The sequence below is a fragment of the Eurytemora carolleeae genome, unplaced genomic scaffold (genome assembly GCF_000591075.1).
Source record: "Eurytemora carolleeae unplaced genomic scaffold, Eaff_2.0 scaffold2297, whole genome shotgun sequence".
Taxonomy (NCBI): Eukaryota; Metazoa; Arthropoda; class Copepoda; order Calanoida; family Temoridae; genus Eurytemora; species Eurytemora carolleeae.
In genome coordinates this window covers 1-13839 of record NW_019402086.1, presented here as the reverse complement: position 1 = coordinate 13839, position 13839 = coordinate 1, and the positions used below count along the sequence as shown (strand labels likewise).

Sequence of the window (13839 nt, the reverse complement as noted above, 5' to 3'; positions counted from 1 at the left end):
AATAAGAATAAGAATAAGAATAAGAATAAGAATAAGAATAAGAATAAGAATAAGGATAACAATAAGAATAAGAGTAAAATAAGAATGACAATTTGAATAATAATAAAAATAACACGCATGAAGAAATTTGAAGAATATTAAAAATACGAACACGAAGTATATTCAAATATAGTCTTTTGTTTCAAATTGTAAGATTTAACGTTTTTTTGGGACTTTAAAATATGATCGTCCTTGCATTAAGATATTAAGTTTTTAAGATTTTATTTTAATATACTGCAATTCAGTTTATTTTATAAAAATGTTTTGTCCTTAAATCTAGTGTATGTATGTTTTTGAATTTCTAGTTGAAACTATTGTATTACACAGTAGCTCAAGATACAATTTTATAAATTTTATACATTTTTTTTTATACATGATTCTGTTATATTTGATACTAGGTGAAGCGCCCGGCGTTGCCCGTTGAATTGTTTTTAAAATCGAATTTTGAATAATTTATTTTTTATTTTTGAAGAAAATCTTTTTTTAACCTTTGTTACCCAGGGTACTCATTAGCACTGATGAGGACATCATAAAATGTCGAATATATTTACTGAAAAGCGGTCTCCATCTTTTATTAATCTGATTTTGTTAACCCTACCATCAACTTTAAGTTTTTAAGATAATATTGGTTTCATTTAGTCCATTCCAAGTTGGAGTTAACTCTCAATATTTCCGTTAATAAAAGGTGAATAAAAGGTTCATTTTGGATATTATAATAGAATAAGAATGATTGAATTTGATGCTTACTATAATAAGTACAATTCTAGTAAAGCTATGTTCCTAAAAACATCTAAGTCTTCCTTAAATTCGCATGTTTATTGGAACACCATACCCTGTTTATAATATTCCTTTCTTGTATTCAAGAATCTTTGGGACATATGTCGTCAAAGGTTTAAGCTCTAGGTTTAAAACACACACACACTCACAAGTAAGACGAAAAGGTATGATTTAGTATTTTCTATTGAATAAATAGATAAGTTAATAGTTATCTAGTTTAAGCATGGTAGGCTGGAGCAGGGGCAGGGGCATAAGCCTTGACCTCAGGGTAGACAGGAACTCCCTCGTAGGAAACATCGGCGACATATCCGTTGTAGTGGTCGGCGGTGTACTTGACGTGCTGGGTTCTGCCGTCGGGAAGAGCAACAGAGTAAGATCCGGTAACGGCACCGTTGGCATCAGCGGTCTCAGCGGCATTGAAGGCGGCCTTGGAGTAGTCATCAGCAACTCCGTAGGTGTAGGAGTAGGGCTCGGGGACCTCCTTCTCCTCGTGGTAGGGGGCAGGGGCGTGGTAGGGTGCAGGGGCGGGGGCGTGATAAGGAGCGGGAGCTGGGGCATATGCGGGAGCTTTGTGGACTAGGGGAGCAGCATGGACAAGGGGAGCAGCATGGACAAGGGGAGCGGCGTGGTGGACAGGAGCGGCGTGGTAAGGAGCTGGAGCATATCCAGCGTTGTGGGGAAGAGCAGCGGGAGCGTGGACGGCGGCGGAGTACTTCTCAGTGTTATGATAAGCATCAACAGCCTGAGGAGCAGCATGGGGCTGGCTCACAACGGAAGCAACTTTGCCAAAGTGGGGCTTGAAAACGGAGGAGGAGACGGAAGGGGCATTTCCGATCTTGATTGCCTGGTGATGGGACTGGTCCGCGGCGGCAACGGCCAAAAGAGCTGCACAGATAAATGCCTAAAATATTCAGAAATAAGTGTGTGAATAAAAAACTCAGCTTTACAATAAAAAGCTGGAAACATATTTAGAATAATGATAAACGAATAGATTACAAAGAATTACATATTAAGAAAAAGACTATGATAAATGACAAAATATAAAAAGTTAATTTTAAAATATCTCTTTATTACCTTCATGTTACTCTGGTTGATGATCAACTGATGATTAGCTTGAGTTCTCCCGTCCTTATATACTCCTGGCGCCTATTAGACGCCGCCTAGGCGCCAGTGCTTTGCGTTCACAGCTTCGAAGACGTACAAGCTTTTTCATCAGGGACCCACAGCAGAATTTAAATGTCATGACCCAACCCCTACTCCTGCACACCGGACATAGCAGACAGGGTGTCTCAAAAACACGGGAATACCGAAATTAAAGATTTCTAGATCGTCTTTGTAAATGATTAAGTTTTTCTCTTTTAATATTCTAAAATTGATCAGATAAAAAAAATTCACTTTTATAATATTTATTTCTGTAAATAATGCTACTGCAAGATAGACGGGGTTGTCCAATATACATGGAAATTCAGCGACGATTTAAAGATTTTCTTTAAAAAGTTCAAATAACTTTTTAAAAAGGTTGTATTTTTAAAAAAAATATGTTTTTATAATATATAAAGCATAATACGTATCAATATGTATTATAGGGTGTCAGTACGTCATACTTTTGCTTTGCTTTCATACATTTCTGCAAGATATACAGGCCACAGGGTGTTCTAAAAACATAGAAATTAGTTTCAGAATTTTCTTTGTATTTGATTTTTCATCTTTGATGTCTTTGACTCTCTGTATGAACTGTAGTAAAGTAAGAACAATCCTGTTTACAAATAAATTAAAGTTTGTCCTGTTCATACAGGTCTCAACCTTTAGTTATTGTAAATTGGCGGTACGGTACGTAAAGTCCAAACTAGGACCGCAAAGGTTGGCCCAGCTCAGATATTCAAATGGACAAAGTCTTTTCGTATTTTCATTATTCATCTTGCAGAGATATTCACAGACATATTATATAGTTTTCCAGAAACTAAAACTTATATCGTTTACATAAAACATATTCTAGCAGAAATAAATTTTAAAATAAGGTATTACAATGCTAAAGTAAGGTATTACAATGCTAAAATAAGGTATTACAATGCTAAAATCGTCGCTCAATTCTTATGTTTTTTTTTTTAACCACAGGAGAATAGTTTGCAGGGACAACGATGCAAATGGTTTAGAGTGCTTACGTTATAAAATTAAAGTTTTTTTCCTTATTCTTATTATTATTAAATTATTATTAAAATAATGAAATTATTAGATACTAAACTTTTAGGGCGCTTCGCGCCCATCTTCTATTTAAATTGTGAACATGTTCTTTTTGTTTACATTTTAAAACAAAGAAGAAAATTTTTTTGCGGAATTAAAAAAAAAATTCGCAGATTTTCAAGAATTTAAATTTTTTTACAAAATTAAAAACCTTTAAACCACATTTTTTTAAAAATTTTTGTCATCCATAAACCTTCCCTGTGGTCACGTGATGTCCCACAAAAAATTTGGGCCCGATCGGTTCAGCCGTTTTGACGTTTATTGGATACAAACAACAGACAGACACCCAAACAGACAAGCCAAATTTATAGACTAGGATTTTAGGGCGCTTTGCGCCCATCTTCTATTTAAATTGTGAACATGTTCTTTTTGTTTACATTTTAAAACAAAGAAGAAAAAATGTTTGCGGATTTAAAAAAATCGCGGATTTTCAAGAATTTAATTTTATTACAAAATTAAAAACCTTTAAACCACATTTTTTTAATTTTTGTCATTCATAAACCTTCCCTGGGATAACGCAAGGTGCCACAAAAAATTTGGTTTATTGGATACAAACAAATAAACAAACAGACATGCAAGCCAAATTTATATGTAGATTATAATTATTATTAATTCTATTATTGTTGCTACAATTCTCAAGCATCTCTTTTGTTTATTCCCTCTTTTCTTTTGATCATTTCAAACGTTCCTTTTCCGCCATTTCTTAAATAACACTTTTGAAAAAAACATGAAAATGCATGTGCAATAATTTAATTTTTATAGATATTAAACGTATATTTTGTAAGTTGTATTATTTGTTATTACTTTCTGTAACAATTTTATTATTGAGAAATTCGAAATTTAATACTTTTAAAAAAATTATGCATTTACAATTGAGTTTTTGTTACAATAAAATAAACAGTTTTTTACTTATTTTTTAGATCTTTAAATTTTAAACATGCACGTATGCTTATTAGAATAAAATTAGAATTACTGGGTATTTTTTACAAATAAGATTACTTAAAATTTGCGAAATGTATATTTTAACTTGCATGCAAAAATATATGTTCTTTGAGTATTATTCTTTACTTTTTTTGCGTTAAACGTTAAACGTTTTTGGCGTTAAGGTGATAAGCATAATTTTGTGCGCATTATCCAACTAGCTGCCATGTCATTTTGTTTCAACGAACATTTTGCTCAAAATTATTAACATAAAGTTATCACAGGCGGCCGTAGTACATTTCAATTTCCGAGCCGGGCCGGTCAACCTTTACGGTCCCAGTTTGTACTGTATCGCCCGGACATTGGGTAAATACAGCAGACACTCAATAGGACTAGCCGGTGCAACAAGGTGGACGCGGCCAGACTTTAGGTTGAATTTACTTTTTACTAAAGGGTTAGAAGGTGCGTGAGCAGGAACTCACAAATACTCTTGTTATTTTTTTTTATAGCAAGTTGCAATATGAAATAAGAATGATTAAATGCTGTCTATACACACACAACAGTTTTCTAGTACCAACTGTACATGTTCTCTCCTGTTCTCTACCCTTTCTCACATCGATGACCCAAAACAGGTTTATTTTAGTATCTCATCATTTACGGGGTTACGATGTAACAGGGTTAAATATCTTTTGCTTTATGGAGAAAAAAAACTTTTTGATAAAATATTTGAAAAGTATCTAAAATTAGTAAAACAATGGATCCTTTCGTTATTTGGTTGATTTAGATAAAAAAAATTTCAATAAAACTTTACGATCCCCGGATTAAGCTAAGTTAATTTAAAATATGGTTTATATAAACTGTGGAATAGGAAGACGACTGTTAGAATCAAATTCTAATTTTAATTAGTTCTGAACATAAAACACAATAATGATGCAGTATACACAGAACCATTTCACTTCATAAGATGTTTCAAGCTATATCGTTAAAATATTTGCTTTATTACAATATCGAATACACATAAAATTGTTGAAATACAGGGTGTCCCACAAAGCAAGACAGTAGCAATACGAAATGAAAGTTGTCTTTGATCTTTTGATTGATTTGCGGCATTTACTCGTGACCCTAATTTTACTAGGAACATTAAGTTAATAATTTAACATAAGTCAACTAGTCTTGGCATTTCCAAAATGTGGTCTGGCTTGGTGTTCTTTCAATATTAACGGAGATTTGAAGACTTTTGTCCAGGTTTCCACAATTCCACAAAAGGCAGACCACATTTAGATATACGGGGATTAGAAAATTTGAGCTTGTGGCAAAAACTCCAATCCTTTTTTGTTATAAAATACACAGCAGAATTTTTAGTTTAGAAGATCAAAAGTCTATGGCATCAGGTTGCAAAGTTATAAAGATTGAACAATTATGATTTGAGAAAAGTCATTAGTTCCATTTTCACTAATTAAACTTAAATTCAAACAGTCTCTTTATGATCATTAATCATAGATATACATTACATAGTAAAAAGATACCAAAAGTAAATCTTATAACTTTTGTCTCAATTGGTATTGTTATACATGAATGTCCAAAAAGCAGTATTGAAATGAGAGTAAACGGTATAAGTGTATAAATATATATATACTGTATATAAAGTGTATATATACTGTATATAAAGTATATATACTGTATATAAAGTGTATATATATATACTGTATATAAAGTGTTTAAGAATAAGCTATGTATAGCTTGAGGCATAAGTGGTGTGTGAGGCGTAGTGCCTGTCCGTGGTGTGACATTTACGATGAGCAGCGTAGAGCCAGGCAGTTCTACGTTTTGTAATATAAATAGGGACCCACAGATACATTTTCAACTAAATAGGTTCTTGGTTTGGTCTTTGTGTTTATGTCTAACCTTGTATTTATGTCTAGTCTTATGTTTAAATCTAATCTTGTGTTTAAGTCTAGTTTTATGTTTGTATCTAATCTTGTGTTTATATCTAATCTTGTGCTTATTTCTAATCTTGTATTTATGTAAAATATTGTGTATATGTCTAGTCTTGTGTTTAAGTCTAATCTTGTGTTCATGTCTAATCTTGTGTTTATGTCTAATCTTGTGTTTATGTCTAATCTTGTGTTTATGTCTAATCTTGTGTTTATGTCAAGTCTAGTGTTTATGTCTAATCTTGTGTTTATTTCCAATCTTGTATTTATGTCTAATCTTGTGTTTACGTTTAATCTAGTGTTTAAATTTAATGTTGTGTTTATGTTTAATCTTGTGTTTATGTTTAATCTAGTTTTTATGTCTTATCTTGTGTTTATGTCTAGTCTTGTGTTTAAGTCTAATCTTGTGTTTATGTTTAATTTAGTGTTTATGTCTAGTCTTGCGTTTATGTCAAGTCTAGTGTTTATGTCTAATCATGTGTTTACATCTAATATTGCGTTTATGTCTAATCTTGTGTTTATGTCTAGTCTTGTGTTTAAGTCTAATCTTGTGTTTATGTATAGTCTAGTGTTTATGTCTAATCTTGTGTTTATGTCTAATCATGTGTTTACATCTAATATTGCGTTTATGTCTAATCTTGTGTTTATGTCTAGTCTTGTGTTTAAGTCTAATCTTGTGTTTATGTATAGTCTAGTGTTTATGTCTAATCTTGTGTTTATGTTCAGTCTAGTGTTTATGTCTAATCTTGTGTTTATGTCAAGACTAGTGTTTATGTCTAATCTTGTGTTTATGTACAGTCAAGTGTTTGTGTCTAATCTTGTGTTTATGTTAAGTCTAGTGTTTATGTTAAGTCTAGTGTTTATGTCTAATCTTGTGTTTATGTCAAGTCTAGTGTTTATGTCAAGTCTAGTGTTTATGTCAAGTCTAGTGTTTATGTCAAGTCTAGGGTTTATGTCAAGTCTAGTGTTTATGTCAAGTCTGGTGTTTATGTCTAATCTTGTGTTTATTTTCAATCTTGTATTTATGTCTAATCTTGTGTTTATGTTTAATCTTGTGTTTAAATTTAATGTTGTGTTTATTTTTAATCTTATGTTAATATCAAGTCTAGTGTTTATGCCTAATCTTGTGTTCATATCAAGTCTAGTGTTTATGTCTAATCTTGTATTTATTTCCAATCTTGTATTTATGTCTAATCTTGTGTTTATGTTTAATCTTGTGTTTATGTTTAATTTTGTGTTTAAATTTTATGTTGTGTTATGTCTAATCTTGTGCTTATGTCATGTCTAGTGTTTATGTCTAATCTAGTGTTTATGTCTAATCTTGTGTTTATGTCAAGTCTAGTGTTTATGTCTAATCTTGTGTTTATGTCAAGTCTAGTGTTTATGTCTAATCTTGTGTTTATGTCAAGTCTAGTGTTTATGTCAAGTCTAGTGTATATGTCAAGTCTAGTGTTTATGTCAAGTCTAGTGTTTATTTCTAGTTTAGTGTTTATGTCTAATCTTGTGTTTATTTCCAATCGTGTATTTTTGTCAAATATTGTGTTTATGTTTAATCTTGTGTTTATGCTTAATCTTGTGTTTATGTCAAATCTTGTGCATATGTTTAATCCAGTGTTAAATTTAAATGTTGTGTTTCTTTATAATCTTGTGTTTATGTCTAATCTTGTGTTTGTGTTAAATCTTGTGTGTCTAGTCTTGTGTTTATTTCTAATTTTGTATTTTTGTCTAATCTTGTGTTTATGTCTAGTCTTGTGTTAATGTCTAATCTTGTGTTTTATGTCTAGCCTTGTGTTTATTTCTGATTTGGATTTTTGTCTAATCTTGAGTCTAAATTTAATCTTGTGTTTATGTCTAATCTTGTGTTTATATTAAATCTTGTTTTTATGTCTAATCTTGTGTTTATGCTTAATCTTGTGTTTATGTTCAATCTTGTGTTTATGTTCAGTTTTGTTTTTATTTTTAATCATGTGTTAATGCTTAATCTTGTGTTTATGCTTAATATTGTGTTTATGTATAGTCTTGTGTTAATGTTTAGTCTTGTGTTTAAATCAAATCTTGTGTTCATGCCTAATCTTGTATCTAAGTTTAATCTTGTGTTAATGTCTAACCTTGTGTTCATGTCTAATCATGTTTTGATGTTTATTCTTGTGATTATGTCTAATCTTGTGTTTATTTTAATCTTGTGTTTATGCTTAATCTTGTGTTTATTTCCAATCTTGTGTTTATGTCCAATCTTGTGTTTAAGTTTAATCTTTTGTTGATGTTTAATCTTGTTTTTATGTCCAATCTTGTGTATATGTATAATCTTGTGTTTATTCCTAATCTTGTGTTTGTGTTAAATCTTGTGTATATGTCTAATCTTGTGTTTAAGTCTAATCTTGTGTTTATGCCTAATATTGCGTTTATGTCTATTCTTGTGTTTATGTTTAATTTTATGTTTAAATTTTATGTTGTGTTATATCTAATTTTGTGCTTATGTCAAGTCTAGTGTTTATGCTTAATCTTGTTTTTATGTCAAGTCTAGTGTTTATGTCTAATCTTGTGTTTATGTCAAGTCTAGTGTTTATGTCTAATCTTGGTTTTATGTCAAGTCTAGTGTTTATGTCAAGTCTAGTGTTTATGTCAAGTCTAGTGTTTATGTCAAGTCTAGTGTTTATGTCAAGTCTAGTGTTTATGCCAAGTCTAGTGTTTATGTCTAATCTTGTGTTTAAGTCTAAGCTTGTATTTATTTCAAATCTTGTATTTATGTCCAATCTTGTATTTATGTCCAATCTTGTATTTATGTCTAATCTTGTGTCTAAGTTTAATCTTGTGCTAATGACTAACCTTGTGTTTATATCTAATCTTGTGTTAATTTCTTTTTGTTTTTGTTTGATCAAATAAGATATAGAAATATATTTTTTTCCTACAACAATACTATCTTTTTTATAAAAAAATATTATCCGGGTTTAACAGATTGTTGCACTATCAACAAAATAAAAAATAATACAAGATAACAATATTTTTAATCATTATATTACATATTTATTTATTTATAACGGGATACGTAATAACAGAAGTTACAACTATTTATTACAAATGCTTACAGAATTACTTTTCAATGCAGAATAAAGGAACTGATTACTCGTCACATTCTCTATTTTCTAATCAGTACAGTACAGTACAGTACAGTACATTACGGTACAGTAACAACCTGTACAGTACAGCAGTACAGTACAGTACAGTAAAGTCTGAAAATTAACTTCACTGTCATAACTCCCGTATTGTACTGTACTGTACTGTATAGTACAGTACAGTACAGTATTGTACAGTACAGTACAGTACAGTACAGTACAGTACAGTACAGTACAGTACAGTACAGTACAGTACAGTACAGTACAGGACAGTATAGTACAGTACAGTACAGTACAGTACAGTACAGTACAGTACAGTACAGTACAGTACAGTACAGTACAGTACAGTACAGCACAGTAGTTTGCGTACAGTTCTTTTTCTAACAAAGACAAAATTATAATTATTCTAACTTAGTCCGAATTTAATGAATTCGAGCCGAGTCTCAAATCCGCCAGAAACCGGTTTCAAATGAGCGCCGGCTTAAATCTTGAAACATTGAATACAATTCTATGGGGAACCAACCATATTTAATTTAATATTTTAAACTATTTGTTTATAACTTCATCGTATGTACAATTAAATTATAAGTCCCACTTCACTAAGTACATGATTTTACTGTTCGTTATGTACAGAAACGATTTAGCCTTCAAAGCGTTGTTTAAAAGGCACAGCGCTATCCAGAGAGCTTTGCAATTGTGTATCCATTTTCTTTACCGCGTCGATTTTTGTAGTAATTGGCAAAAATCTGATAGGTTTTTGCGTAAGAGCATGCTCATTGCACAATTTGGATTATTATGTTTGTGTGNGTTGTTTTGACAGGATGGGCGCGGTGTGCCGTGCACCCTTTAAATTCTTTAAAAAACTAAAAAGGAGATAGAAGTACGCCTATTTCTAATTTCACCCCAAGCTTTTCCAGGGATAAGGAATTAGTAATAAAAAAATCCAGGGCGAGTTTTATAACAGAATCAAGTTTATGCGTGAAAATCACATTATATTTCAAAATGGACGTAATGCCAACTTTTAATTTGTTGAACATATTATATGTGAAATTTATGTAAAGCATTCCAGATCTGACAATGCCTATAAGGTATAAGGTATAAGGTATAAGGTATAAGGGTACCGTTTGTGAATGAGGGATGCCATCCTATAGATATGGAGGATCACTCGAAATTACGCTTGCAGTCCCTTTAATGGCAGCATTTCCTAGCCCGACCCCTGGAATTCGCCAGGTCAAGATCTTGTCTGCCTAATCTGATAATAGAAGAGGAACAATCATCATCCCAATCAAACACATCCTAAACATTTAAAGTCATGTTCCGGATCCGGATCCGGAAAATCCGGTTCCGCAAATATTTTAAACATATACAAACAAGGCCCAACGGCAAATTTCCGTTAATGGTGCAATTTGTTATTGTTTATTATTAAACAAACCCAGTAAGTTCCTTTTCAGTAAAATAATAAATATTTATTTTTCATCACTTTACTTAATTACACAATTATGTAAATAGTCTAATAAGGAGAGAAAGGCCAAACACAACAATTTCTCCTTCGAGTCACATTCTCCTCATTTTCTCGTCCGAGCCACCTCGAAAACCTATTTTTAAAGTGTCTAATCCTCCGAGATAAACTATTTCTTTAAAGTGTTTAATCCTCCGAGATAAACTACTTTTTTAAAGTGTTTAATCTTCCGAGATAAACTATTTTTTAAAGTGTTTAATCCTCCGAGATAAACTATTTTTTAAAGTGTTTAATCCTCCTTGATAAACTATTTTTTAAAGTGTTTAATCCTCCGAGATAAACTATTTTTTAAAGTGTCCAAACCGTCCGAGATAAACTATTTTTTTNAAAGTGTTTAATCCTCCGAGATAAACTATTTTTTAAAGTGTTTAATCCTCCGAGATAAACCATTTTTTAAAGTGTTTAATCCTCCGAGATAAACTATTTTTTAAAGTGTTTAATCCTCCAAGATAAACTATTTTTTAAAGTGTTTAATCCTCCGAGATAAATTATTTTTTGAAGTGTCTAATCCTCCAAGATAAACTATTTTTTTAAAGTGTTTATTCACCCGAGATTAACTATTTTTGAAGTGTCCAATCCTCCTTGATAAACTATTTTTTGAAGTGTCTAATCCCCCTTGATAAACTATTTTTGAAGTGTCTAATCCTCCTTGATAAACTATTTTTTAAAAGTGTTTAATCCTCCGATATAAACTATTTTTAAGAAATCGGGCCACATTAAAGCTTAAATGAAATATTTAATTTTTGTAAAAACAAAAAATTTAATTGAATTAAAGTTTTAAAGTTAACCCTGTCTGGCCTGCGTGGGGGGGATCAACTTGACCCCCCCCCCACCCCTATTGTATTTTTTACAATAACTTAAAAAGTATTTGAGCAAGGAAGCTTAAATTTTCTGGATTTTTTAAATAACCCATGCCACTCACATAAGCCTAAAAGATGGGCTTTTATATCTCCTGCCTGAGACCTCAGGCAAACTGCCTAAATTCTTTATCTTTTATACCAAACCAGACTAAATCTTTATTTAGACCTACTTCCAGTCCTTGGATTTCAACATTATATATGCTCTTTGGAAAGCCTATAAAAAAGCAAGCAGATTGCACAGCTTTTTGCACAGACGCCTTTATAAAGGGAATTTCCACATTTTCAATTTTTCTTGATTACACATTTAGGCTTTTAAAATATTGCAATTGTTTTTGCACATTTTAATTTGCTGAGTTAGGGGCTTTTCAAAAATGTATAACTTGCTGCAATTTGCTAAACTTTTTTGCTTAATTACTACATTTTGCAATAAATATTTGAATTTTTGTGAATTTGCTATTTTTTTGCAGATTATTGAGGTAGAGCCCAAGGGCTTTCTAAAGCATATCAAATTTTAAAGATTTGTATCACAATAAGAAAATAGAGGGAGGGGGGGGTCAAATTGCCCCCCCCCACAGGCAGTCAGTCAGTACACATAATTATCGAAGGACGAGGATTCTGACGTGGCTCGGACGAAAAAATGAGGAGAATGTGACTCGGACGAGATATTGTTGAGGATGGCCTTCCTCCCCTCGTATAAAACAAAAATTGATTTATTTTGCAGCAAGATGGAGAACAACAGGAGACTTATTTCACTTCATAGAAAAGTGATAGAAAAATACTTTAATTTTTCTTTATCTTGGTTTTGGTTAATTTTTCTCTACCTTGGATTTGGTTATTTTTTCTTTACCTTGGTTTTGGTTAATTTTTCTTTATCTTGGTTTTGGTTAATTTTATTTACCTTGGATTTGGTTAATTTTTCTCTACCTTGGTTTTGGTTAATTTTTCTTTACCTTGGTTTTGGTTAATTTTTCTTTACCTTGATTTTGGTTAATTTTTCTCTACCTTGGTTTTGGTTAAGTTTTCTTTACCTTGGTTTTGGTTAATTTTTCTTTACCTTGGTTTCGGTTAATTTTTCTTTACCAATTGGTTTTGGTTAATTTTTCTTTACCTTGGTTTTGGTTAATTTTTCTTTACCTTGGTTTTGGTTAATTTTTCTTTACCTTGGTTTTGGTTAATGGATCCGGAGTTTTACTCTCTTTATCAGATAAGATATCCCACACAAGAGCCTTGATGCATTCATTTACTCCGAATCCATCCTAAGATAGCAATGATTTGAGAAAAAAAAACAGCCGGATTCTATCGGTTGAGCGAGTGGTTGAACGAGCAATTGAACAAGCTGTTGAACGAGCGGTTGAATGAGTAGTTGATCGAGTAGTTGAACAAGCTGTTGAACGAGCGGTTGAATGAGTAGTTGATCGAGTAGTTGAACAAGCTGTTGAACGAGCGGTTGAATGAGTGATTGAAAGATTGGTTGAATGAACAGTTCAAAGTTGTTTAATGAGCGATTGAATGAGTAGTTGAACGAGTTGTTGAACCAGCTGTTGAACAAGCGTTTGACTGAGTAGTTGAATTAGCAGTTGAATGAGTGGTTGAAAGTATGGTTGAACGAACCGTTGATCAAGTTGTTGAATGAAAACGACGACGAAAAATCGAAAACGAAACGATCATTTTATAAAAAGATCGTTTTTTATAAAGTTCATTTTTTAAAAATTGTCGTTTTTAAAACGATCTTTTTTATAAAACTCGTCGTTTCGTTAACGATCGTTAACGAAGAGAGAAAATCGACCCGAAGGGCATTTGTTCATATCATTGAGTAGTTTTTAAGAAAATATCAAGAAGTTTTAGCTCCTCCACAACTGTTAAACTACGTGTAAGACGACATTCAATAAAATTGTTTGTAGTTTTTTTTCAACAACGATCGTTTTTATAAAGTTCATCGTTTAGTTAACGATCGTTAACGACGACCCTTCATTAACGATTGTTAATTTTTTTCAGAAACGATCGTTTTTTTAAATCGTTTAAAAAACGGTCGCAAATTGTTTAATAAAACGATTGTTTTCAAAATTTTCTAAAAGCGCAGGGTCGTTTTTTTCTGAAAACGATTGAATAACGAAACAAAAAAACGATTGTTCAACGACTGTTTTCTAACACGATCAAAACCCAAATGTATACAGTTATAACCATAAAACTGTAAAAAATGTGTACAGTTAGAACCATAAAAATGTAAAAAATGTATACAGCACAGTACAGTACAGTACATACCTTTGCTGAAGTCCGTGACCAAGACCCGATTCTTAATCTAAAAGAAAACAATACTTCAAACAAAGCTTTCCAATAATGTGTTTTATCAAACTAATTTTCCAAATTAAATCTGCTAAAACTTAGTGGTGGAAATATTTTACGCTGTCGAAACTTGGGAAAATGTCAGAAGCGCA

At 31.8% G+C, this 13839-nt stretch overlaps 3 protein-coding genes across 4 annotated transcripts; all 3 read right to left on the bottom strand.

Annotated features, from left to right (window-relative positions):
- Positions 1-981: 981 nt before the first annotated feature.
- Positions 982-1985, bottom strand: LOC111717808 (cuticle protein 21). The gene is made up of 2 exons (XM_023493256.1): positions 1891-1985; positions 982-1717 (listed from the first exon to the last, which is right to left on the bottom strand). The coding sequence occupies exons 1-2, from the start codon at positions 1894-1896 to the stop codon at positions 1034-1036; spliced, it is 690 nt and encodes a 229-aa protein (XP_023349024.1). The 5' UTR covers positions 1897-1985; the 3' UTR covers positions 982-1033.
- Positions 1986-5707: 3722 nt separating this feature from the next.
- On the bottom strand, positions 5708-8031 carry LOC111717806 (uncharacterized). Its single transcript, XM_023493254.1, is given in 3 exon segments — positions 5708-5798; positions 5884-6369; positions 8021-8031. Coding segments are annotated over 3 exon segments (588 nt in total).
- Positions 8032-9351: 1320 nt separating this feature from the next.
- LOC111717807 (ras-related protein Rab-32) lies at positions 9352-13703 on the bottom strand (the record flags this gene model as incomplete). Of its 2 annotated transcripts, XR_002768920.1 has the most annotated exon segments (4): positions 9352-9405; positions 10147-10321; positions 12565-12660; positions 13667-13703. XR_002768920.1 is itself a non-coding variant. In XM_023493255.1 (3 exon segments), coding segments are annotated over 3 exon segments (241 nt in total), but the record flags the coding sequence as incomplete, so codon positions are not given.
- Positions 13704-13839: the final 136 nt, after the last annotated feature.